The sequence below is a fragment of the Adiantum capillus-veneris genome, chromosome 6 (genome assembly GCF_014529385.1).
Source record: "Adiantum capillus-veneris isolate H3 chromosome 6, ASM1452938v2, whole genome shotgun sequence".
NCBI classification, from domain to species: domain Eukaryota; kingdom Viridiplantae; phylum Streptophyta; class Polypodiopsida; order Polypodiales; family Pteridaceae; genus Adiantum; species Adiantum capillus-veneris.
In genome coordinates this window covers 160,415,050-160,439,547 of record NC_140936.1, presented here as the reverse complement: position 1 = coordinate 160,439,547, position 24,498 = coordinate 160,415,050, and the positions used below count along the sequence as shown (strand labels likewise).

Genomic DNA, 24,498 nt, shown 5'->3' with positions numbered 1-24,498 from the left:
ATGTAGACTCGACTCGACGCTAGACTCAAGACTCATAAACCATCTAGAACATTATATCACGACTCAAGCAAATGTGAGCATATATACAACCCCAAAAGAGCAACCAGCAGATAACATCAAATATCTTTGACTCTCCAGCTGCACCTATCCCCAAACTGTGGCGAAGAAGAACTGGCCATGGTGTCCTCTAAACCACCACTCCTGCCACGTGTCAAGTCCACCAAGTATGAATCCATGACCAACTGTAATTGTCTTGTCTTTCCGTGTAGAGTGACATTGTAGCCTAGCTACAATCCATGTGCCTCTATATCTCTAGCAAGTAGCACCCCATTTGTCTCTGATCTCGAGAGTGCAAGATATCTTGGAAAGTAGGTTACCCTCTAAATAGGGACTCGTATCGGCCTCTGATATCCGCATAAGCTCTACATCTGTAAGCAAAATGCTCCTCCCTCTCCACTTCCTCTCTGCATACTCCACACTCTCTCTCCTCCACGGGAATGTCATGAGCTCGCCCCACCTCAATAGATGTCGCCGGAGAGGAGATGTGATCCAAGTCTGTCTGATACAGAGCTGCCAAAGATCCTGTCAAATCTCTCTCACTACGTGAGAGATGAAGCTAGGGGGAGTCGGAGTCATACTAGAAAGGTGGCAAACTCTTCAAGTCAACGTTGTGTGCTCCGAACCATGCTCTAATTTGTATACCATGCTCTATCATATCCAAGCTCTAACATCGAATAGCCACCCTTTCGTGCGGGGCTCCTAAAAGTGTGTCTGATGGCATCTCCACTCTAGCATGGCCAATGCTACATATCTTCTGGTGAGTCGATCAATGGTGGCATGTGCCATGGAGAAGGACCCCTATCTGCTATGGTGAATGTGACTCCCAAGTACATGTAGGAGGTGACCACCTCTACTCGTCCTCCTGCTACTGTAAATGTGGATGCTCGTCGAACTGCTCTGGAGGCGTGGAAGATCATGATCCTTTCCCAAGATTCACACTTGAGTCCCCTATCTGTACAAAACTCACCCAAAGCTCTCAGATGGCTCTGTAGGCCCTCTGGTTACTCTCAAATCAGTACAATGTCATCAACATATAGCATAATGTGGATTGTGGTACCTGCTAGGTCCACTCCTGTCCCTCCCGCTCGTAGGATGTAGTCGGAGATCTCATCGATGTAGAGTCTGGGAAGAGGGGCATCCTTGCTCAACACCAATGGTGCTAGTAATAGACTCTACCGCCTGGTAATCGAACTCCCAATCACTCTCATAGTAGGGAGCATAGATGGCCATATCATCTCCGAAGGTATCCCCAAACTCTAGAGTCGTCGAAAGAGCCTCTCCCATGGGACGGTGTCAAACGCTTTGCAAAAATCCACAAAGCAACAGTAAAGCCTCTTCTTCCGCACCTTTGCCTCATCAATGAGGCAGCGCAAAACGAAGATGTGGTCGATAGTATAGAAGGTTCATCTGAACTCTGACCAGCCATGAGCCCATAGGCCCTCAGGTCTGTCTGAACCCTACATGGCCAGGAGCCCGTAGGCCCTCAACCTCCCCATAAGGAATAAGCTCAACCCCAAGACCTGCCCCATATAGTTTGGCCATTGTATGGCCAATCATGATAGTATTGAGGATCCTCAATCTTATGGATAGGGACAACGATGTGCATGGTCCACTCCTCTGGGAAACCCTTCCCTACAACGCCTCCTCAAAAGCTCACCGCTTTCGGCGTGCGAGTCTCTTCATCTGACGTCTGGCCTCTATCAATGGTCTCTCCAGGAATCCGCCATGCAAGCAACTGGCGGTAGAGGTCTCTGTGCTCATCATCATACCAACGGTTCTGTGGCATGGTCCGAGAGAGAGAGAGAGAGAGAGAGAGAGAGAGAGAGTACCTATAAAACTTTCAAGGGTACTCTGCTGTGGGCGGTCTGAAACTTCCTAGGCATACACCCTCAAAGAGTGCCAACAAACTGGAAGCCATGTAATATTTAGAAACTTTTGCTCCTGCTTCTATGCCCATCACAAAATAATTGTAGAATGATTGACGAAAAAGCACCTTTCTCCAAATTTCGCAACTTTTGCACATCACAGAATAATTGTAGCAAGAAGACACATTTGGGGCCCCGTGTAAATTCAACTTCCTTAGAACACCAGCAATACCCCATTGCTCCATTCATCAACCCAGTCTTCAACTTAGAGATGCGTCATAACCCAAGTGATACTTGTATCTAAAATTACAAGCCAATAATACACAACTGAAGATACTGAACTTTCCAAAAGCAGCACACAAATGCCACAACCTCAGTTTAGATATTTAATAAGAGAATTCGAGAAAAGGCACAGTAACACAAACCATGGCTATCATAGCAATACACAAACCACCTCAAATGAACAAACAGGTTCATTCTCTCGCATGCCTGTAAAGCGCTCTTCCTCATTAGAAGAAAAAAACTGGATCCTTGTTTCCAGTTTGCATAAACTCTTGGCTATAGATACACTGGGAAGTCTGCAATATGGAACACCAACACATAAATTAGATGCTGGCAGCATGCCTGCCAAACTTCACCCACCCGAATACCCTCGCATTCAACTTCCTTAGGATGTCCACAAGTCAAAAACCATTACAATATGCCAGTATAGGTTGCTTAATCTTCAGAATAATGTTGAAAAATGCTTGCATGCTTGTAACTTGTACCTGTAGAAAGAAAGTGAGACATATTACCTGATCTCATTTCATTCTGCGAAAAGACCTATAATGGTTGCAAAAGACATACCTCCTTGGAGGATGGCTGTCTTCTTGCTTCTAGCCTGCTGATCTTGTCAATGATCTTTTCTCAACTGCAAAAAGGAAAGATTATAAAAGAAGCTACAATGGAGCGATCAAATCCAAGCTCAAAAACCTTGAAAACCCACCAAATTCCTTCCTTGACGACTCTGCAAAGGCATGATCAACATCCTCATCAAGATCACCCTCCTCATTAAGCAAGTTGTCCTCTTCCAAAACAGTTCCATCTATCAGAAGAAGGGTAGGCCGCTTTGATGAAGGCTTGTCGTCCTCTGCATCAACTTTTGCCAAAGCTAGGACATCTTCACTATGCTCTTTGACATAGTCATCCTCATGGAGGGGAACTGATCTGATAAAGTTAAAGTAAAACACAAAGACAACCAGACTAGAGCCAACAATGCTTGAACTGCTCATAGCCAAGGAAGTTACTCCATTGGCATAAAACAACATAGTCCACACTTCAGCAGCTCACATGAACATGCGTACTGAACAGCCTCATTGACCTAACCTGTCTTCCCATGGCCACTTGCACGAAATATCTTCTCACATATCAGATAAATGCATTAATGTAAATTGTAATATACATTACTGGCTATCATCGTCTAAGGATACGAATATCCAAAGACAGTGGGACTCACACCAACCTTCGAGAAAACGTCTGCAAAACCTTTCCAGGCTGTTCAAAACACAAGATACTTGTGAGCCAGCTGGTTTGTATCTCATAGCCCACCCAATAATAAAAACAGTAACGCATAGTTTTTGTAACTGTGCTTATAGGTACAAACCATTTCGGAAGCTCCATACTTTTTCTTTGACAACTTCAATTGTTTCGTCAAGCAGTCCAGGTTCTACACCCAAACGCACAAATCAAAAAGAAAATATATCAGCAGGATAAACATACAGTGCTACCTCCATGGGAAGTGCCTCAACTGACTAAAACGAAGCCCTCACTTGATAGTGTGATCTTCACCTGTTAAACTGCATGTTGCGAGAGTAGCTTGTTGATGATGTGCAGATGATACACTCCAAGTGGCCTTAGAAAATGAACCTTCCTGCAAAATCAAATAACTATTTAAACACTCGGGCGTGTAACTTGGAGTTTAGCCTATAAGGACCTGATATGAACTTAAACAGGATTTATATGCACTGAGCTGTGGAAGAAGACTACACCCCCTACTTGTGAATTTGCAGAATCATGCCTGTGGGCCTAGATCATCCTACAACTATACCTCTCATAACATCAGGGAGAAAGGCAGAACAAATTTAATGTAAAAATAGAAAAGACTAGAAAGATCCAAATGAGAAGGTAAAATGAGGACATGCACACATCCTTGTTTCCTAACACTTCAACTGTCCAAATATAAGACAAAAGTGTAGCTTCGTAGTCCTAAAATAAGCACTTGAATAAAAAGCATTGAAAACACAAATGTTTGAGATTTTGACAAAAGTAACCTGGAGTGAGGAGTGAAAGATTATTACTTTACAAAGTGTAGCTTGGACAATAGCTACGCCCTATTTGCTAGTATGAAAACGCTTAAGTTTCAGTGCTCTCTTCAATCATTTTGTCTACAGCAACGTGCCAATTGTGGGCATAAGCTTAACCTCACGATGATCTTTTGTGCACACCTGAACAACATTGGTTGCCATCTGACTCAAATGTTTAAGGTTGCTGATCAAAGAACTCCAACACGCTCCTTACACGACACCAACCTTTCACTATGACTACTCCATTCGCATCTTCAGCAACCTGTAAAGAAAGACAAAGACCAAAGACCACCTATTGTCAGAAACAACCTCAAAAATGGGCAATCTTATTCAATAGCACTTCACCATGACAAGTGTTTATCTGATGGATTCTCTTGAGTTTAGTTCGATCACTCATTATGAGCCTTTAATTAATGATGGACCTAATAACTTGGTGTGACCTAATAATCAAAATCCATTCTGTTAGGAAGATGATAAGACGAGAAGTCTTTCTGAGACACTGGTGCAGCATAGTGGCGAGTAAACTGAGAGGCCATAAATCCAAGCAGCACGGAGATGCCACAAGCATGAAATATGACTCGCTAGGCCATGTCCTGTGGTAGTCAACTTGGGGCATCACTAGGCATCACCATGAAGGTGAGAGATCAATCACCCATACCTACTTATGATCAAGGTAGCGCGTTGGATGTAAACGCCTCTCTCTCTCTCTCTCTCTCTCTCTCTCTCTCTCTCTCATTTCAAGAATGTAAATCAATCTGAGAGAAGCTGAGAAATCTATCACCCATACCTACTTATGATTAAGGTAGTGATTTGAATGTAAACCTCTCTCTCTCTCTCTCTCTCTCTCTCTCTCTCTCTCTCTCTCATTTCAAGAAGTTCGATCTCTCGAGGAAGCAGCTGGACGAAAATTTTGCAGAATAGTGGACTAATCGAGAGACGGAATACCTGTGCAACTAATGGAAGCGCACAGAGAAATTCTCTGTGTGGAGGTGGAGACGAATCTTCGTTGCAGTGCAAAGAACGTGCTTTCACTCCCGATTCGATAATCGTTTTGACGTTGGTGCGCGCGCGCACACGCGTTGTGTGCGTGTGAGAGGAATTTTTAACGCCGTAGGCTGAGTGCTCGAAATAAACTCTTTTCTGTAAAAAACTTGCACAGGTAAATTGACTATGTTTGAATTTTTTTTACACTAAATTTTTGCTAGATTTTGCAGGTTTTCTCACCTTAAATGTAATTATAAAGATAAATCTCAAAATTTGCAAACGGAATTAAATTAAAGCTAGGTGTTTTTCAAGCATGCGTTGTAGGAACAATCCCAAGAGACCTTAATCATCTATAGAGAGAGAGAGAGACACTTAAAAGTCGTAAGACAGAAGGTTGTATCGGGCAAAACTCGAACTCAAGATGTGATGAGCAAGAGAGAGAGAGAGAGAGAGAGCTTTGGACCAATTGCCACCTAGTAAAAGTTATCCCATTTGATTGATTTGCTAGATTAAACTAGCAAACCTATAGTAAAAGTGTGGCCTTGTTGCTAGATGGAACTAGCAAAGTCATGCTTCCTACATGTTTTCTATATAGTACTTAATGTTCTTCCCATTTTTGGACTACATAAAGAGTCCTTAGTGAAGGGTGGATTTTTGGGTGCAAATTTGGACCATTGGAAAAAGCTTGTCGATTAATGTCACATGACAAGCTAACAATAGTTTTAAATTAATTTTTTTAGGCCCTTGTGAGAGGGTGTTGACATTTGTGTACCGCTGTCTTTAAAGAGGGGCATCGAGTTTTATGTCAAACATTATTTTTATGCCTTTGGAATATATTGTAATGTAAATAGTTCATTTACACTTTCCTTCAAAAAATCATAATATTGTATTGTGACACACATGTTTAAAAATAATAGTGTCACTTTCTATTTTTCTCAAATAATTTTTTTATTAGGAAATTCTTTTCAATAGCCTTATGTAGGCCATAGTGAATTTTCACCTTGTTTCTAAATAGCAATTGATGCTACACATTTGCTACCTAGTAATTTAGTGCAAGTAAATGGATCTTACGTTTCCTATAGAGCAATGGTTGCTACATATTTGCTATCTGGTAATTTAGTGGAAGTAGATGGGTCTAAAAATGATTCCTATATAGAAAGGGTATAGAAAAATGTGTGTTCTTAAAAATTGCTATATGGCATTCAATTGGGTTATGATATTTCCTACATAGAAAAAGTTATTTGTAGTTATTAAATTGAAATGCACTACATTTGCTACATTGATTGTGCAAAATTATGGTTCTACATAATTGCCATTGAGCGAAAAAATGGGATTTTCTCTCACCTGGAATACAATATGTCACATGTTTATGTAACATTACAAGTCAAATGTGTTGGCTTGGTGGTGTCACTTAGTTTATGGAGGATTGCATCAATGAGTCGACTGCTATCTCCATCCACGCTTGGTCTTAATTTGTTGGTGATGTTCATGTCACTCCGCTTGCTCCATCGTTTGCGCCTTCTATGTAGAAGCTACTAATTATTTACCAACTTTAATACATCAATTCAATATATCAATCCTTGAAAATCCGATAATTATATGAATTACCCTCAAAGTTCATTTTGACCAGAGTCGTAGTCTATTTTTCACTTGTTTTTATTGCATGGAAAACTCAACCCTTGATAAAGCCTATATTAATTGACATCATTCCAAATCTACATATTATTTGGTTCACAATACCTTTTGATATTTATATGTGTATTTTGTAACATCATGAGCAACTTGAATTCCTACTTGGAAAAAGTTATTTGTAAAAGTTATTACCATAAGCACAATACGATGGTTGAGGTGTTGCCCAATGTTCTATTGCCTTTACTATCAGACAATGGACACCAAATTCAGCATGCTTCGAATTATAAACAATCAAAGGCTGACGCAAAGATAAGGGAAATAAATTTACAATCCATGATGAACTCTAAAAGGAAAGGTACTAGCTTAAAATAGCTTTGTCCCACTTTCTTTGGCTACGTTGCGACCAAAATAAGGATTTGTTCATGAAGTTTTGTGATCATTCTATAACCTAATATGATGCTTTATGGAACAATTTCAATTTGTAGTGATAATCTAATATCCTAACAAAACCCAAACCTCTTGTAAATCTCTACTAGGCATTCTGCAACAAAAAAGTGAAGATCCTAGCCACAAAGTCTTGCAATTGATTCACAACTTTACAATCCCACTTAGGTAGTGATATGAGATGATCAATACTATTTTAAGACATTTTGAAGAAAAATTGGAGCTCCTACATATAGTACTCAGTCATATGTAGGAGAATTGCATGGAGAATTGCATATAGTACTCAGTCATATCCCATAAACCAAATTACTCATACAGAAATGTCCAAAGTCTTTGATGATGATGACATCTAGAGATATTTACACTTCACTTTTTGTTTGCTTGGATCATGAAGAGTTGTAGAAGATGTCAAATCATAAACATTGCAACTGTCATAAAAACTAATATCTAACCAACCCAAATGATTTTCTCATACTAAATTGATCATTTAATGTGGGAGAATAAATGGGAACAAGTGTTAGAATATAGGTATGTTCTTTCAGGTCTATCTCGACACAGGGCCAATGGTAAAGGGGCCCAAATGAGAGATGATATGTCAAAGAGCAAGTTAACTAATGGAGCTTAAAGACCTTAGGGTTAGCTTCATTAAAGACCTCCAAAGATTAGTGTAAAAGGCCTTTGACCTTAGGTAAGCTAGGGTTGAGCTTGGGGTGGGAACCCGGCCCAAGCTTAAGGTGCTTGAGGTGCTTGTCATGCTTGATGACTAAGGTGCTTGAGGTGCTTGTCGTGCTTCCCGACTAGGGAGCTTGAGGTGCTTGTGGGAACACCACCCAAGCTTGAGGTGCTTTTTTCATGATTGTTGACTAAGGTGCTTGAGGGTTTGAGGTGTGAAAAATTCAACATCAATCCCTACAAAAAGGAGGCATGCCCTACAAGAGGGGGGATGAGAGAGAGCACACACACAATCACACAAGGCATGCTTGGTACAAAGAAAGCAAAAGGGACACTTGTCAAGTTCTTCCTCATGTTGCCCTCATGGTGTGCCTAAAGCCTATTGGTTGACCTCCCAAGGGGTCCAATGATAAATTAGTTAATTCAATTAATTGTTTTCACATTTATCGAGTCCTCTCTCTCAGAGGGGAAAGGGGGACACCTGTCCCAAGACTAGCATGCTTGCTTGGTATGACTCTTGCTTGTGATTGGCTAGGACTGGAGGGGTCCAATGAGCTTCAGGAATGAGCTACAAGGGGGGGTCAACCAAGGAAGCTAGGGTCCTGCTTGAGGGGTATACTCTCCCACACAGACTCACATGCACTCTCATTGTGTGAAGTGCAAAGTGCAAGAGCTCCATCTCCTTCTCCAAGCAAGTAGAGAAGCTGAGAGCCTACACCAACACCCTTGGCTATGGAATGCAAATCCAACCAAGAGCCATGCTTCAATGGTTAAGCTTGCCATCTTCTCCATCTTCATTACTATGCTATTATGTATGCTAGCAAGAAGAGTTATGATAAGTGAGGAACTAGTTCTTTTTCCTATGAAATGTTTCTTCTTCCTCTTCCCTACCCTCATTCCCCACTAGCTCTCTCCACCTTCGAAGGTGTTTGAAGGCTTGGGATAGTTAATGCTTTCCTCAAAGTTTATGTTATGCTCGTGATGCATGAAGCTTTCCATCTTCATTGCATCACCTAGGTCACAAGGAACACAAAGATTGTATTGTAACAAGTCTCTCTTAATGGGAGAAACCATAGTACAAACGCCTATTGGAGGGGGGACCGTCGGCTCCACATAAATCAGGTCCTCAACTATTGTCATGTTCTCTAAACTCTCTCTCTTGCAAAAGTATTGTTCGTGCCAAGTTAACTAAATGTTGTGTTTATGTTGCTACCATCAATTAAGTTCACCCGCTATGCTCACAAAGTAATTTCTGAAAAGTACTATCTCTAATTTACGCTACTCTTAAAGTTAATAGGCCATTTCCATTACATTGGTATTAGAGCATTTGGTTTTTCTTTTCTTGCTTAAGAAGAGAGGTCCTAAAGTAGCCTACAAAAGGTTGATTTTGTTAATTATATTAGGGTAAGTGGATCTATTATCGGTTTTGTTGAGCCCACTATGTGGGACATAGTGCACACCTCGGGAGATTTGGACTTAATAATGGGGTCTTTTTAGACTTGCCACGGCTTTACCATTATTGAGCCATAAGAAGTCAGAAAGGAGGTAGCCCTCGACAATTAACCACTTCGAGCCATGGGTGTAGATACATAAGCGCCGATTTTTAAAGTCTAAGAGGAGTAGCAACTAAGGTTTGAATTGCCAAAGCATAGGGTAAAGGGGCCAATAAAAAGGTCCTTGTAAACGGACCCGTGGCCCCCCAAAGTTAAGTAGAGTTTGGACCCTTCATGAGACCTGAAAAGCCCCGTGTTGAAGTGGTTACGTCAATTTGAAAAGTGTTGAGGGCCGTTGGATGTGAGTTTGATCCTTCTTGGCCTCTTTGTCTCATTATACCCCCCACTACTGGCCGCCTTTTCAAGGCCATTTTTGTTACACAGAAAATAATACGGGCTGTCTCGCGTTGCGTGCGCATTTTCGATCATGACAAAAAATTTATCATAGTTGCACCTTGCAACGGACTTTTGATATCGCCCCTCCAACAAAAGATATGTGCAACACCGAGCTTGCAATTTGCTGCAGAGCTAAGGTGGCCTTAACATGGCCCCTTTACCCTACACTAAGTAAGTACACAAATTTTGTTAACATGGCTGACAATAGCCAAGAGAGTAGAATGAACATTGATAACTATAATTTTGCACATGAAGGTGCTAATGATGATGCACCCATGTTTGTCAATTATCTTGTCACTAGGTTGCAACAAGCTATGGGCAACCCAACTTTGCAAGCCGAAGTTACTCAACAACTTCGCGCTTATGGAATTACCCTACCTCTCCAAGAGGAGAGAAAGCTTAGGAGGCCTCTTGAAGAGACCCCCAAAAGAAGACTCTCTCCCATACGAGAGGAGGAATCCAAAAAGCAAGAAAGCAATGAAACTTTAAGTTCCTCTAAAGATGTGGCTCCACGAAGACGGCTGTCTAGACAATCGCCAACTCCTCCCAAGAGGAAACGTTCAACTCACAGTCCTTCTCCTCGTCACTCTAAAAGGGAAGAGAGGAAACAAAAGAAGAAAAGGGCTAACAAGAGGTCACCCTCTTCTCCTTGTTCTTCACCTTCCTCCTCTTTTGATCAAAGCTATGGCTATTCTCCTAGAGAATACAAGAGGGGAGGACATCGTAAATCATAACCTGCATGATGGCGAAGGTCACAGAAGCTAAAGAAGTTCAAGGAGGGGGGAAAGAGTATCTATTTTCTCACCTATGATGGCACCTTTGGTGCTGCTAGTGACAAAGTGTTAGCCTTCATCCAGCAATTTGATGCGGCCTTTGGTGGAGATGAGGGATTCACGGAGTCCTCCAAGCGAGACCATGTAGCCATGCACTTCCAAAAATCGGCTCGTCAATGGTGGGCTAGCCTTTGTGGCAACGGCGAAGCCCCAAAGACATGGAAAACTCTATGAGTTTCCATCATGAAGCAGTTCCTTGCAAGAGATGCAAAGGACAAAGTGCTTACCAAATGTCACAGTTTGAAGCTTCTCTCTCATGAGTCTATCCACAAATATGTAGACAAGTTTTGGGATTTACATCTCGAGGCTACTGTCTTTCAAAAGATAGACTTTGCCGAGCAAAATCAACAGTTTTGTGCGGGATTACTTGAAGAGATGGCCGAGTATGTCAACTCTCAACAGCCTGGTTCTATCACCAAAGTAATCCACCACACCATGGTTGCTTCGCGCATCAATTTCCAACAAGGGGCTAGACGGAATGTCAAGCACATGGAAAATAAATACAAAATTGATGCCAAGGGGAAAACCAATGCCCATAATTCTTCCCAAGGCAAATCCAACAACAACAATCGATAGTCCAAGGAGAAGGGAGCTTACAAAGGTAAAAATAAACTCTCTCCTGAAGAGCTTGAATATTTTTTCAAGGACCATAAGTGTTTTAAGTGTGGGAAGCAAGGATATGGTTATCATTCTTGCCCCAAGAAGAATGTTCGCAATGAGACTCCTAGAGCTTCCACCATCGAAGCTCCAAAAGAGGATGCTCATTGCAAAGGTGCACCTCTCTCCTATACTTGGGGACAGGTAAGGGAGCATGATGCCTTCATCTTGTTTGACCCTGGATCTACTCACAACTTCATATCAATGGAGTTGGCCACCAAGTTGGACATTCAAGCTTTCGCGATGGGAGATGCTGTAACGGTCGACACTGCTTTCAAGGGACAATGAGCCTTCGTTACTCCCTTGATTGGGAAGTTGAGGCTCCATATCCAAAGCTATGTTGACAAAGAAGAGTTTTCCATCTCTCCTCTCCAACATGAGGATGCTATCCTAGGGGCACCATGGTTCAACCGCATGGCTGGCAATATGAAGTTCCCTGAAAGGAGAATCTACTTCACCTAAAGGGAAAGAACATGTATATAGATGCTAGTGACTTTGGTCGCACTATACCACTTGTAAATCCTCCTGCTTTTGATAAATCAATGAAGAGCTCAGTTTTTGTGTACATGATTTTTATCCAAAGAGTCTCTAAAAGGTCCTAATGTTTCATCAAATGTAAATGGTAGGAATCAACAAGAGTTAGACTTGTCTAATTTTCTAAAAGAATTCCAAGATGTGTTCATCGATGATATCCCTATGGATTTACCTCCAAAACGAGGGGATGATGACCATCGAATTGAGCTCCTACCAGGAAGCTCACCGCCTAACAAGCCTCCTTATCAAGTTTCCCAAGCTCAACAAGAGGGGATCATGAGGCAAGTATAGGAATTGGTACATAAAGGGAAGGTGAGGCCTAGCTCCTCTCCCTTTTGTTCTGCAGTCCTTTTAGTGCAAAAGAAAGATGGTACATACTGTATGTGTGTGGACTATCGAGCACTTAACCATATCACTATCAAAAAAATATTTTCCGTGCCTCGGGTAGAAGATCTGTTTGATAAGCTACAAGGCTCTACCTACTTCAATAGGATTGACCTTAAAAGTGGCCATCATCAAATAAGGATAGTGGATGAAGATATTCTAAAGACTGCGTTTCGTACAACGTTTGGTCTTTATGAATATCTAGTCATGCCTTTTGGCTTGACTAATGCACCAGCCACGTTCAATCGTCTAATGAGAAAATCTTTAGACCCTACCGAAAATTCATTGGAGTGTTCTTTGATGATGTCATCATCTACTCCAAGTCTTTGGAGGAACACAAGCAACATCTCCAAGTGATTTTTTAAGCATATATTGAGGGAGAACAAGCTTTTTTTCAACCAAAAGAAAAGAGAATTTTTCCTTCAAGAGATTCAATATTTAGGTCATATTATCTCTCAAGATGGTATCCGGATGGATCCATCAAAGTTACAGGTAATAAAAGCATGGCCTAATCCAAGGAATCTACATGAGCTAAGAAGCTTTATTGGTATGTGTGCATACTATAGACTCTTCATAGCAAAATTTTCTCAAATAGCAGGACCATTACATGACTTAATAAAGAAGAACGTTAAGTATTTATGGACTGCTAAAGGAGAAAAATGCTTTTGACAAGCTCAAAGAGAAGCTTACCTCCCAACGAGTCCTCATGCTTCCGGGTCTCTCAAAGCCATTTGAGGTCCAATGTGATGCTTGTGGTGATTGCCTTGGAGCAGTCTTGTTTCAAGAAGGGCATGCCATCACATATGAGAGCCGAAGGCTCAATACGGATGAATGAGTCTTAGGCATTTATGCGAAAGAGCTTTTAGCTATTCTACATGCCTTAGACACATGGAAGCACTATTTATTGGGGACTCCATTTATTCTACAAATCGACCACCAAAGTCTCAAGTACTTCATGACGCAAACCAAGCTTTTCGACAAACAAATGAGGTGGGCAAATTTTCTTTCACAATTTAATTTTCATATTGCTCACATTGCGGGTAAGCACAATCAAGTGTCCGATGCACTTTCATGACGACCAAAAGTTAATGCAGTGTCTATAGCTACTCACAATGATCTATCTTCTATGATAGATGTGTATGATGTTGGCCCTGACTATAGAGAAATAATGTCAGCGCTTGCTTTGGGGAAGAAAGAGGAACCATTCACCTTGCAGGATGGTTATCTTCTCCACGGCAATAGGCTATGTGTTACCCATTCCCTTCATGAGAAAATTATGTATGAATCCCATGCTCCTTCCTATGCGGGACATAGAGGCATTCAACCTACTCTTCGGGGAGTAGAAACATATTTCTATCGGCCTACCATGAAAGTGGACATACAAGAGTATGTTTAAAAATGTGTAGTATGCCAAAAGACCAAGTATGATAGAGGGAAGCAACCTGGATTACTCCAGCCATTGCCTATCCCAAATTCACCATGGGGGAGTATATCCATGGATTTCATCTTTGGATTGCCCAAGTCTATCCATGGGACTATGGGAATATGGACAATAGTCGACAGGTTTAGCAAGCAAGCACACTTTATTCATGTCAAAAAGACTATTAAGGGACACCAAATGGTAACTCTCTTCATATCACAGATTTTCAAACACCATGGATTACCAACATCCATCGTGTCAGATAGAGATCATAGACTGACCAGTAATTTTTGGAAAGGTCTCTTTGAAAATCTAGGTACAAGATTGAATTTCTCTTCGGCCTATCACCCACAAATAGATGGCCAAAGTGAGATAGCCAACCTTACGATTTTCGATCTACTAAAGACTTATGTTACCGAAGTAGATCAACGCCCACAATTAATGTGAAAAGTACTTACCTCTTGTAGAGTATGCGTACAATAATATTGTACATACTTCTACGGGAAGAGCACCTTTTGAAATAATGGAGGGGAGACCTAAAAGTCCCTTGCTACTTAAAGTACATGGGAAAATCTTCGCTGCTGATGAGTATAGCCGTGACCTACAAGAATCTTTTCAAAAGATTAAGGAAGCTATATCCATCTCTCAACAAAGTCAAAAAGGAGCTGTTGACAAGCACAAAAGGGCCTTAACATTCAAAGAAAATGATTGGGTCTTGCTTAAGTTTCCTAAGGCTTTTTGATTGAGGCAAACGACCGGCAAAAATCCTACGGGCCATCAAAAGTATTTTGCTAAGCTAGCAAAAAGATACTATGGTCCTTTCCAAATCTTGAATCCCATCAATGAGATGGCTTATCAACTCAAATTGCCCAACCATTGGCTCATACACAATGGTTTTCATGTGAGCCTACTTAAGCCCTACAAAGGAGATCCACCAAGTGAACCAATTATTGAAGACCCTCCCGAAATTAAAGACCAAGAAGAGGTGCTACAACCCAAAGCTATAGTTTGGCATGAAGACAAGGTACTACGACATGGTAAGATTATCTGACGGTATCTTATTAAGTTCAAAAATTATCCTTTTGAAGATTCTAAATGGATGCAAGGAATACAGCTTAAGGATAGTATGAACCTTGTCAATGCTTACAATGCCACATTGGAGTAAGCAAATGTACAAATTTCTTTTAAATGACCAATGCTTTTGTCTTATAAGACTATTTATCTTTTTATTGCACAAATTTAAGTAGTATGCATGCTTAGAATCATGTTTGTGATGACAACATCTCTCAAACACCAAGTAGAATTTTTCACTCTACTTTGGGAGAATGAAATGGACTAACAAGCAGACATGCTTACGGTAGCTATGTCTCCGAAGCACCAAATGGGTCAGTCATCCATCTTGGAAAGATGTCGTAGGGTAAAAAGAGATCCTCTACCTGCTAAGAAAGGTTCACTAATGACTAAGGCTTTATCTCTTCTATCTCATAGTCGAGGACGACTATGATTTCAAGAGAGAGGTAATGTCATTAAAAGTAATATCTAACCAACCAAAATGATTTTCTCATATTAAACTGATCATTTAATGTGGGATAATAAATGGGAACAATGGTTAGAATATAGGTATGTGCTTTCAGGTCTATCTCGACACGGGGCTAATGGTAAAGGGATCCAAATGAGAGATGATCTGTCAAAGAGCAAGTTAATCAATGGAGTTTAAAGAACTTAGGGTTAGATTCATCAAAGACCTCCAAAGGTTAGTGTAAAAGTCCTTTGGCCTTAGGTTGAGCTTGAGGTGGGAACCCGGCCCATGATTAAGGTGCTTGTCGTGCTTGCCGACTAGAGAGCTTGAGGTGCTTGTGGGAACACCACCCAATCTTGACGTGCTTTTGTCATGCTTGCTTGACTAAGGTGCTTGAGGGTAAGGAGGTGTGAAAAAGTCAACATCAATCCCTAAAAGGAGGGGGCGAGCCGTAGAAGAGGGGGGGTGAGAGAGAACACACACACACACTCACATAAGGCATTCTTGGTACAAAGAAAGCAAAAGGGACACTTGTCAAGTTCCTCCTCATGTTGCCCTCATGGTGTACCTAAAGCCTATTGGTTGGCCTTCCAAGGGGTCCAATGATAAATTAGTTAATTTAATTAATTATTTTAGCATTTATCAAGTCCTCTCTCTCAAAGGGAAAAGGGGGACACTTGTTCCAAGACTATCATGCTTGCTTGGTATGACTCTTGCTTGTGATTGGCTAGGCCTTGTGATTGGCTAGGCCTGGAGGGGTCCAATGAGCTTCAAGCATGAGCTACAAGGGGGGTCGACCAAGGAAGCTAGGGGCCTGCTTGAGGGGTATACTTTGCCACGCACACTCACACACACTCTCATTGTGTGAAGTGCAAAGTGCAAGAGCTCCATCTCCTTCTCAAAGCAAGTAGAGAAGTTGAGAGCCTACACCAACACTCTTGGCTATGGAATGCAAATCCAACCAAGAGCCATGCTTCAATGCTTAAGCTTACTATCTTCTCCATTTTCATTACTATGCTATTATGTATGCCAGCAAGAAGAGTTATGATAAGTGAGGAACTAGTTCTTTCTCCTATGAAATGTTTCTTCTTCCTCTTCCCTATCCTCATTCCCCGCTAGCTCTCTTTACCCTCGAAGGTGTTTGAGGCCTTAGGATTGAGGCTTGGGATATTCAATGCTTTCCTCAAAGTTTATGTTATGCTCGTGATGCATGAAGCTTTCCATCTTCATTGCATCACCTAGGTCACAAGTAACACAAAGATTGTATTATAACAAGACTCTCTTGATGGGAGAAACCATAATACAAATGCCTATTGGAGGGGGACTGGTGTTCATGCCAAGTTAACTAAATGTTGCGTTTATGTTGCTACCATCAATTAAGTTCACCCGCTATGCTCACAAAGTAATTTCTCAAAAGTACTATCTCTAATTTCCGCTACTCTCAAAGTTAATAGGCCATTTCCATTACAGCAACTAATGCACCACTATACTTCAAGGCGTATACCTTGTATTTCATGCTTAGATAAAGAATTTGGACATTTTTGTACAAGTAATTTGGTGAAGAATGGCATTATCAAAGATTATGTGAGAGGATGGCATCGAGTGGCTTTTTGCACATATTTAGGAGCGAACCCTACCTAAGCTCTCTTGGAAAATGATAATGAATGGAGACCTTTGAAGAAACACACTCCATCTTTTGATCACATTGATCTACCAAATAAGGCCAATCGAGGGCCAACCTTCCCTTGTCAAACTCAAACTCAATCATTTTCACGCACCATGTATACTTCAAATGCTTACTAAGATACAAACCTAAAAATGGTAAGCAAAATATTTCAAACCTCTTACTTACACTTACTATTTCTGCTTTAAACCTCTTACTCATGAAGGAGTACGAGCGAAAGTGCGACGCGAGAGAGAGTGCGAGAAGAAGAGCACGACGATATGGTGAACTCGCTCTACTGTAATGTGTAGAGCATAGTGAGTTCTTATTAGGTTTTTACAAAAGAATATGTGTACATACCTGGCGGCCCGCCCACTTACCTGGGCGACCATATTGGGCTTTACACCCCAACAACCTCCCACTTAAAGTCCAATGTGGTACTTTACGTGTGAGAGAAGCTACTATACAAGCTAATATACAAGAGATGTAGAGAAGTGATGTACTACACTACACCTAACTGCTTGCGAAAATGCACAAAGCTCTCTGAGGGAAGTCCTTTTGTAAGTAGATCAGCAGGATTTTCTATGGTGTGAACTTTGACAAGCTGAAGTTGCTTATCCTCGAGCATTTCCCTGATGAAATGATACTTCACATCCACATGCTTTGTCTTTGAGTGATAAACTGGATTGCGAGCTAATTGTATAGCACTTTGACTATCACAATATAACACAGGCATCTCTTCTTTGATTCCCAAATCTGTTACTAGTTGATTAAGCCAAATTTATTCTTTGCATGCCTCTGATGCTGCAACATATTCAGCCTCTATAGTAGACTGAGTAACACAATCTTGTAATCTAGAACGCCATGATACTGCTCCACCAGCCAATGTAAAGACATACCCTGACGTAGACCTTCGGTTGTCTAAGTCACCTGCATAATCTAAGTCTGTAAAACCCTTTACACTTAGCTCCTGACTCCCATAGCATATACGCATACTCTTTGTAGCTTTCAGGTATCTCAATATTCCTTTCACTGCCTCCCAATGTTTCTTGCCTGGGTTTGACATGTATCGACTTACTACTCCCACTGCAAATGCAATGTCTGGGCGAGTAGCAATCATTGCATACATCAAACTACCCACTGCAGACGCATATGGAATCTTATCCATTTCAGCCTTTTCTTCCTCAGACACAGGACAATCTTGTTTGCTAAGTTTCACATATGGTGGCAATGGAACACTCAATGCCTTTCCCTTCTCCATATTGAAACGTTGCAAAACCTTGTCAATATACTCTGTTTGAGATAACCAAATCAACTTCTTTGATCTGTCTCTCTCAATGCGCATACCAAGTATATGACTTGCCTCACCCATGTCTTTCATGTCAAACGATTTTGCCATCTTTGACTTCAAAGCTGAAATTTCTTCCAAGTGCTTGCCAGCAATCAACATGTCATCCACATACAAAATAAGAATCAACCAACTACCATCCTTAGCCTTCTTTGTATATAGAAAGTGATCGAACTCACTACGTTTGTAGCCTTGAGAAAGCATAAACTTGTGGAATTTATGGTACCATGCCCTCGGTGATTGTTTTAAGCCATAAAGACTCTTTAACAATTGGCATACCCAATCTTCCTTGCCTTTCTCAACAAACCCTTCTGGCTGCTACATGTAAATTTCCACATCTAAATCACCATGCAAGAACGTTGTCTTGACATCCATTTGGTGCAACACCAAATCTAATATGGCAACCAATGCAAGAAAGCATCTCAATGTAGTCATCTTGACCACCGGAGAGAAGACTTCATCAAAGTCAATGCCTTGTTCTTGCTTAAAGCCCTTGGCAACAAGCCTTGCTTTGTACTTTGGCTGACTATCATGAGCGGTGATCTTATACCTCTAAACCCATTTACAAGGTAGAGCCTTTTTGCCTTGTGGTAATTTAACTAGCTTCCATGTCTTGTTTTTATGCAGAGCTGTCATGTCTGACTGCATGGCCAATTGCCAATTCCCGGAGTCCTTCATTTGCACTGCTTCCTTGTAACATGAAGGCTCATTGCAATCAGTCAACATGACATAATTCATAGATGTAACAAACCTATCAAGAGGTCGCGAAACACATCCAGATCTACGCACAATAGGTGGCTCAGGCTCAGCCACAACCTGTGGTTCCACTCTATCCTGTGCTTGCTCCTCTTGAGCCCTGACATTTTTTCTTGCACGTGCAGGTCCATCTTCTTGGAAGACAACTCTTCTAATCTCATCAACCCTCTCTGGTTTAGAATGATATTTGGATTCATTAAAGTGAACATCATTGCTGCGGACAACCTTTCTGGATTCGGGATCCCAAAGTCTGTACTCCATCTCACCAGAATTACCATAGCCTAGAAAGATGCACTTTCTACTCTTTGGCTCAAGTTTGTTCCTAAATTCCTTTGCAACGTGAGTATATGCCTCACAGCCAAAGACTCTGAGATGCTTGTATGAGGGCACCTTGCCTGACCATACCATCTCTGGCACTGAATCCTTCTCCAAAACCTTGCTAGGAGATCTATTTACAAGATGAACAGCTGTTGATACAGCTTCAGCCCAAAACCCATTTGGCAGATGTGCATTAGACAACATACTTCTGACCTTCTCTTGTATGGTCCTATTCATCCTCTCAGCAACACCATTTTGAGGAGGATTGTAAGGAGCAGTAAGTTCACGTTTTATACCTTTTGACTCACAAAAGTCCTGAAAGGCCTTTGAAACATACTCTCCACCATTGTCAGTGCGTAAGCATTTAAGCTTCTTGCCACTCCGATTCTCCACAAGTGTCACAAACGTTTTGAAAACACTAAACGCTTCATCCTTATGCTTGAGAAAGTAAACCCATACTTTCCTCGAGTAATCATCTATAAATGTCATAAAGTAAGAAGCTCCCCCTAGAGATACGTTAGGCATAGGTCCACACAAATCACTATGAACAAGTGCCAACTGTGTATCTCTTCTACTGCTTCTATGCTTATGTGGCTACTGTGTTTGCTTACCATACAGACAATGTTCACAGAATTCAAAATCATTAAATGAAAAGCCAGGAAAATAACCAGAACGAGATAAGATTTCCATTCCCTTCTTGGACATATGTCCAAACCGGCTATGCCACAAAGAAACGTTCGGCTGCTCGGTTACATTGATTACATTTTTAGAGACATTTGATACATAAATCACGTAAAGTCCTCCAGACTTTACTCCATGTGCTACTGTCATAGAACCCTTGGATATCTTCCACATGTTCTGTCCAAAAGTGGTGACGTAGCCAGCATCATCAAGTAAACCTGTGCTGATCAAGCTCTTTGTAATTGCGGGAACATGTCTCACATTCTTCAGCGTGAAAGAAGAGCCATTCTGAAACTTCAATTGAACATCTCCAACACCTAAGATCTCACATGTCTGCCCATTGCCTAGCCGAACATGATCTTTAGTGGTCACATAAGAAGTAAACCACTCCTTGTTTGGAGACACATGAAGTGATGCCCGTGAGTCTATAATCCAGTCACTCAGTGCATTTCCATCAGATGTTGTAAGAAGAGCTGAGTCCATTGTATTCTTCAAGAAGTAGATGTCTCCTGACACTAGACTGTCATCCTCTGCAACAGTGTTTGTCACATTTATTTCTTGAATCTTCACTGAGGACTTGTTCTTCTCACCATGGTCTTCAGCTTTCTCTTTGCCTTTTTCTGCTTTCCATTCTCTGCAGTCTCTTTTCATGAGACCCTTCTTGCCACAGTGGTAGCATTCTATGTCACTCTTGCCTTTAGCACTGCGGGACTTGCTACGAGTCTGATTCCTCTTTCCACCTTTGTACTTTTCTTTGGTCCTTACCCTGACAACTAAGGTTGTTCCTTTGCCTTTGTCCATTGTCTTTCTATTGGTTTCTTCAGTAAGCAGACTTCCTTCTACACCTGCTATGTTCAAACCATCTGGAGGTGCAGAATTACTCAAAGTTGTGCGAAAAGTGTCCCAACTTTTCGGCAATGTGATCAACAGGAACATAGCTCTAACAGGTTCATCAAACTTGACACCTTGAGCTGACAACTGACTGTAGATGGTGTTGAATTCATTCAGATGATTGGACATAGGTGTCCCTTCTTTCATCTTCAAGTCAACAAGCTTCTTAAGCCAGTATACCTGTGAAGCTGCACTCTACTTCTCATAAAGATCACTCAGCTTTAACCATGCTTGATAAGCCGACATCTCGTCTGCTACATTGAAGTAAACGCTTTCTGCCAAAGTCAGCATAATGGTAGAAAGTGCCAATTCATCCATTTCGCTCCATTCATCTTCGTCCATATCTTCTGGTTTTATCCCCTTGAGCTTTATAGGTTTTATCTGCTTCTTTTGTACCAACACGTGCCAAATTTGCTTCTTCCACAATGGGAAATTGGTTCCATCCAGCTTCTTGATGTTGTAAAGAGCAGTGTCCTGTGATCCAGCCATAGCTACGCTTCATAGTAGTTTACTTTCCTGGGAAAAATTCGGCAGAGTTTCCCCTGTAAACTGACCTCTGAACCAATATCAACCTGTCAAATGAACCAAGAAAGCTTCAAATTCTGCATAAATTTCGGCAGAGTCTCCTTTGTAAAATGGCTCTGGTGTACTAAAAAACAGACCAAAAAACAGCTCAAAAACACTATCTCTCTGACACTGTAAGCTGCGGGTAAACCTGTCCTGCACATGTACTGTCTCTCACTGTCCTGTCACTGTCCTGTAAGCATAGACTGTGACAATGCCTCAACGGTAGTAAAGCAAAGATGCAATCCCAACTGTCTAACTCACAGTCAATACATCCTAGCTGCCTATCTAAGGGTGCTCGAGGGATCGCTCCAAGACCTGTATCACCAAAAGGATCTCAACATTCGAGAATCCCCCAGCTCAATAAAACCTCACTCGACCCTCAACAAAGGCTGCAGTAAATCTGACAGTACATAGACTTCCCACAAAGTCATACATCCATAAATTTCCCACTATATGTTGTAACCGCTGCGGCGGTTGTTTGTTGCGTGACTCACAGCCAGCAAACCCTCAACAAACATACATCATCTCTGACAATACATCCCATGTGGAAGTACCTGCAATGTCAGGATGAAATCTGGAATATCAAGCAGCAAACAAAAGCTACCTGATGAACTAGTGGATGTCGCCTACAGTCTGTGTAGATGCGCCCGTGTCGTATGTGACACGCCTCCAAGAATTGTGAGCCGTCCTTCGATGTGTAGACAGCCATAAATCAACACTCTGGGAGTGTCGATATCCTCAGCACTTGCAGTCGTAGGCCGAAAACCCCAAATTTGCAAAGTCGGATCTGCACCCGTCGAGACCACGTAGTCGAAAATGGCCTGCGCAGACCTTTGTTGAAGCCAAACGGTGGCCGAGATGACCTCAGAATGAAATTCTGACAACAATTCCACGATATTTGGGGCCGTGTCTTCGCCTGTTGAATTTCACTCCAATCTGAGTTGGTGACTCTAGCCTCCTGCAGTGCTGCCCCGAGCCTCGATCTAAGCTCTGATACCAGTTGAAGGAGTACGAGCGGAAGTGCGACGCGAGAGAGAGTGCGAGAAGAAGAGCACGACGATATGGTGAACTCGCTCTACTGTAATGTGTAGAGCATAGTGAGTTCTTATTAGGTTTTTACAAAAGAATATGTGTACATACCTGGCGGCCCGCCCACTTACCTGGGCGACCACATTGGGCTTTATACCCCAACAACTCACCCTCACTCTCTCTAGCTCACAACCAATCAAAGGATGTTATGTGTCATTTCTACACCATGTTTGTAAGATCTCTTCATTTTTGTTTATTTGGTTTCTCTACTTGGATAATAAGGGATATCTAGCTCCTGCCCTTGTGCAATAGGTCTATACCTCTTGGAGACCAATCTTTAATCTTGTATATGTGCAAGTATATGTACAAATGTGAGAGAAAAAAATAGAAGAAAAAGATCCTCTTGTGCTCATTAAGAGAGATTGTCAAAATTCCTCAACTATGCTTGAGGCAACACTAGTATCCTTGAGCACATGTGCTCTCAAAACATTTTATACAACATCCTAACTTTGCATATATCATCAAGAGTTGTATCCCTAGTTATGAGATGCATTATAGGCACTTGCAGTGGAGATTTGCATGATAAGGGTTCTTGTTGTTGAGAATGAGAATCTTAAGAGGACACTTGGAATGCAAACAACACATTTGATGCAACTTGAAGAGGAAGTCAAGATATATAAATGCTTGTGGACTTGAATGCTTTGAAGGAGCGCATGAGAAAAGTGGAGTATGACCATGTATTAAAAGAGGAGAAATTTAACACCATGAGCTAGGATGCTCAACAATTTGATATACCATACATTTTAAGGGAGTTGGAAAAAGTTCACTTGTATGATCGTACTTCAATGGATGAGAAAGAGTCAGATCACTATGGAAAGTTACTTTTGCACATATGCAATAGTACGGGTATGTCCATTGCTAATGGTGTATCTTTGTGGAGTGGAACCGATGGATTCACATGTAGAAAACAAAATCGGGATAGTGTGATTGACTATATGCTACTATCCAAAGCCATCATGTATCGCATAAATTGTTTTACATTTGATCGATGAACCCCAAAATCAGACCATCGGACCTTATGTATTGACCTTACATGTGGAGAAACAACTTAATGGGAAAGCTTCGATATGATGTACTAGTGAAAACTAAATGGGAAGCTTTCAAGCAAGTTATTTGTTCTTGTGCCAAAGAATATATTTTCATAAAGCATGCCCATGGTATCAACAAAGATAGATCATGCGAAAGGTGCTTTGATAAAGAATGCCAAGATGCTCGAAAGTCTTTGATAAAGCTAGGTGCAACTATGAACAAAGACAACTATCAAAGTCATTTGCATACATACAAGACATTGATTCAAAAGAAGAGAAGAAGACGGGAGTTCAAGCATCAAATTTTTTCAAGTCCAAGAAAAGGCATGTGCATGTGGAAGATTTGGTGAAACTTGAAGGGCAAGCGGGTTGAGAGTTTTGGTAACTTGAGTCTTATGGATATGTACACACATTGTAGGTAACTATATGAGCAACCAAATGCCATATATGCCATCTTTTTTTACTATTGAGGGTGTGTGTGGCGCGCTCAAAAAGTTGGCCACTCACAAATTGAGAGATCTTCAAGGTATTAAGCTGGAAATTATCAAATGAACAAGAGATTTTACACATGATTGGATGTATGTTCAACGTTGCACTTCAACATGGTATGCCTTGTAATTGGAGCACTGATTGGGTCAAGCCTTTGCATAAAGGAGGGGATTAGATTTTATAAGATATGTAGAATGCACACGGAGACAAATTCACAAGAACTTCACAGGAATCTCTCTACACAAGAATCCCTCCCCCTTTATGAGTCCTCTCTCTCTCTCTCTCTACACAGGAATCCCTCTCCCTATTATCTATAGTATAAATTATAACTTGTCCATGTTTTCTTCTCCATTCAATATTAAGATTACATTTTCTTGCTTTTAATGCAGGTACGGATGATGATGAGTTTCTTTCTTCTTTGTCACCCCAGCAG

At 41.3% G+C, this 24,498-nt stretch overlaps 1 protein-coding gene across 1 annotated transcript; it reads right to left on the bottom strand.

The window, feature by feature from the left end:
• Positions 1–2,288: 2,288 nt before the first annotated feature.
• Positions 2,289–7,078, bottom strand: LOC147456610 (uncharacterized). Its single transcript, XM_086513867.1, has 10 exons — positions 6,992–7,078; positions 5,213–5,407; positions 4,482–4,529; positions 4,409–4,429; positions 3,753–3,834; positions 3,568–3,630; positions 3,395–3,458; positions 2,911–3,131; positions 2,772–2,835; positions 2,289–2,692 (listed from the first exon to the last, which is right to left on the bottom strand). Exons 1-9 carry the CDS (start codon positions 7,076–7,078, stop codon positions 2,801–2,803), a joined length of 816 nt encoding a protein of 271 aa, XP_086369993.1. The 3' UTR covers positions 2,289–2,692; positions 2,772–2,800.
• Between the last annotated feature and the right edge of the window lie 17,420 nt (positions 7,079–24,498).

What these genes read in the sequence shown, in the direction of transcription:
- LOC147456610 (XM_086513867.1), bottom strand. Translation starts at nt 7,078, where the DNA reads ATGGTAATAACTTTTACAAATAACTTTTTCCAAGTAGGAATTCAAGTT. An exon ending in CGCTTCCATTAGTTGCACAG is followed by an intron (nt 4,530 to 5,212) that starts GTATTCCGTCTC and finishes CTTTCTTTACAG; the next exon opens with GTTGCTGAAGATGCGAATGG. An exon ending in CCCACTGTCTTTGGATATTC is followed by an intron (nt 3,132 to 3,394) that starts GTATCCTTAGAC and finishes TAACTTTATCAG; the next exon opens with ATCAGTTCCCCTCCATGAGG.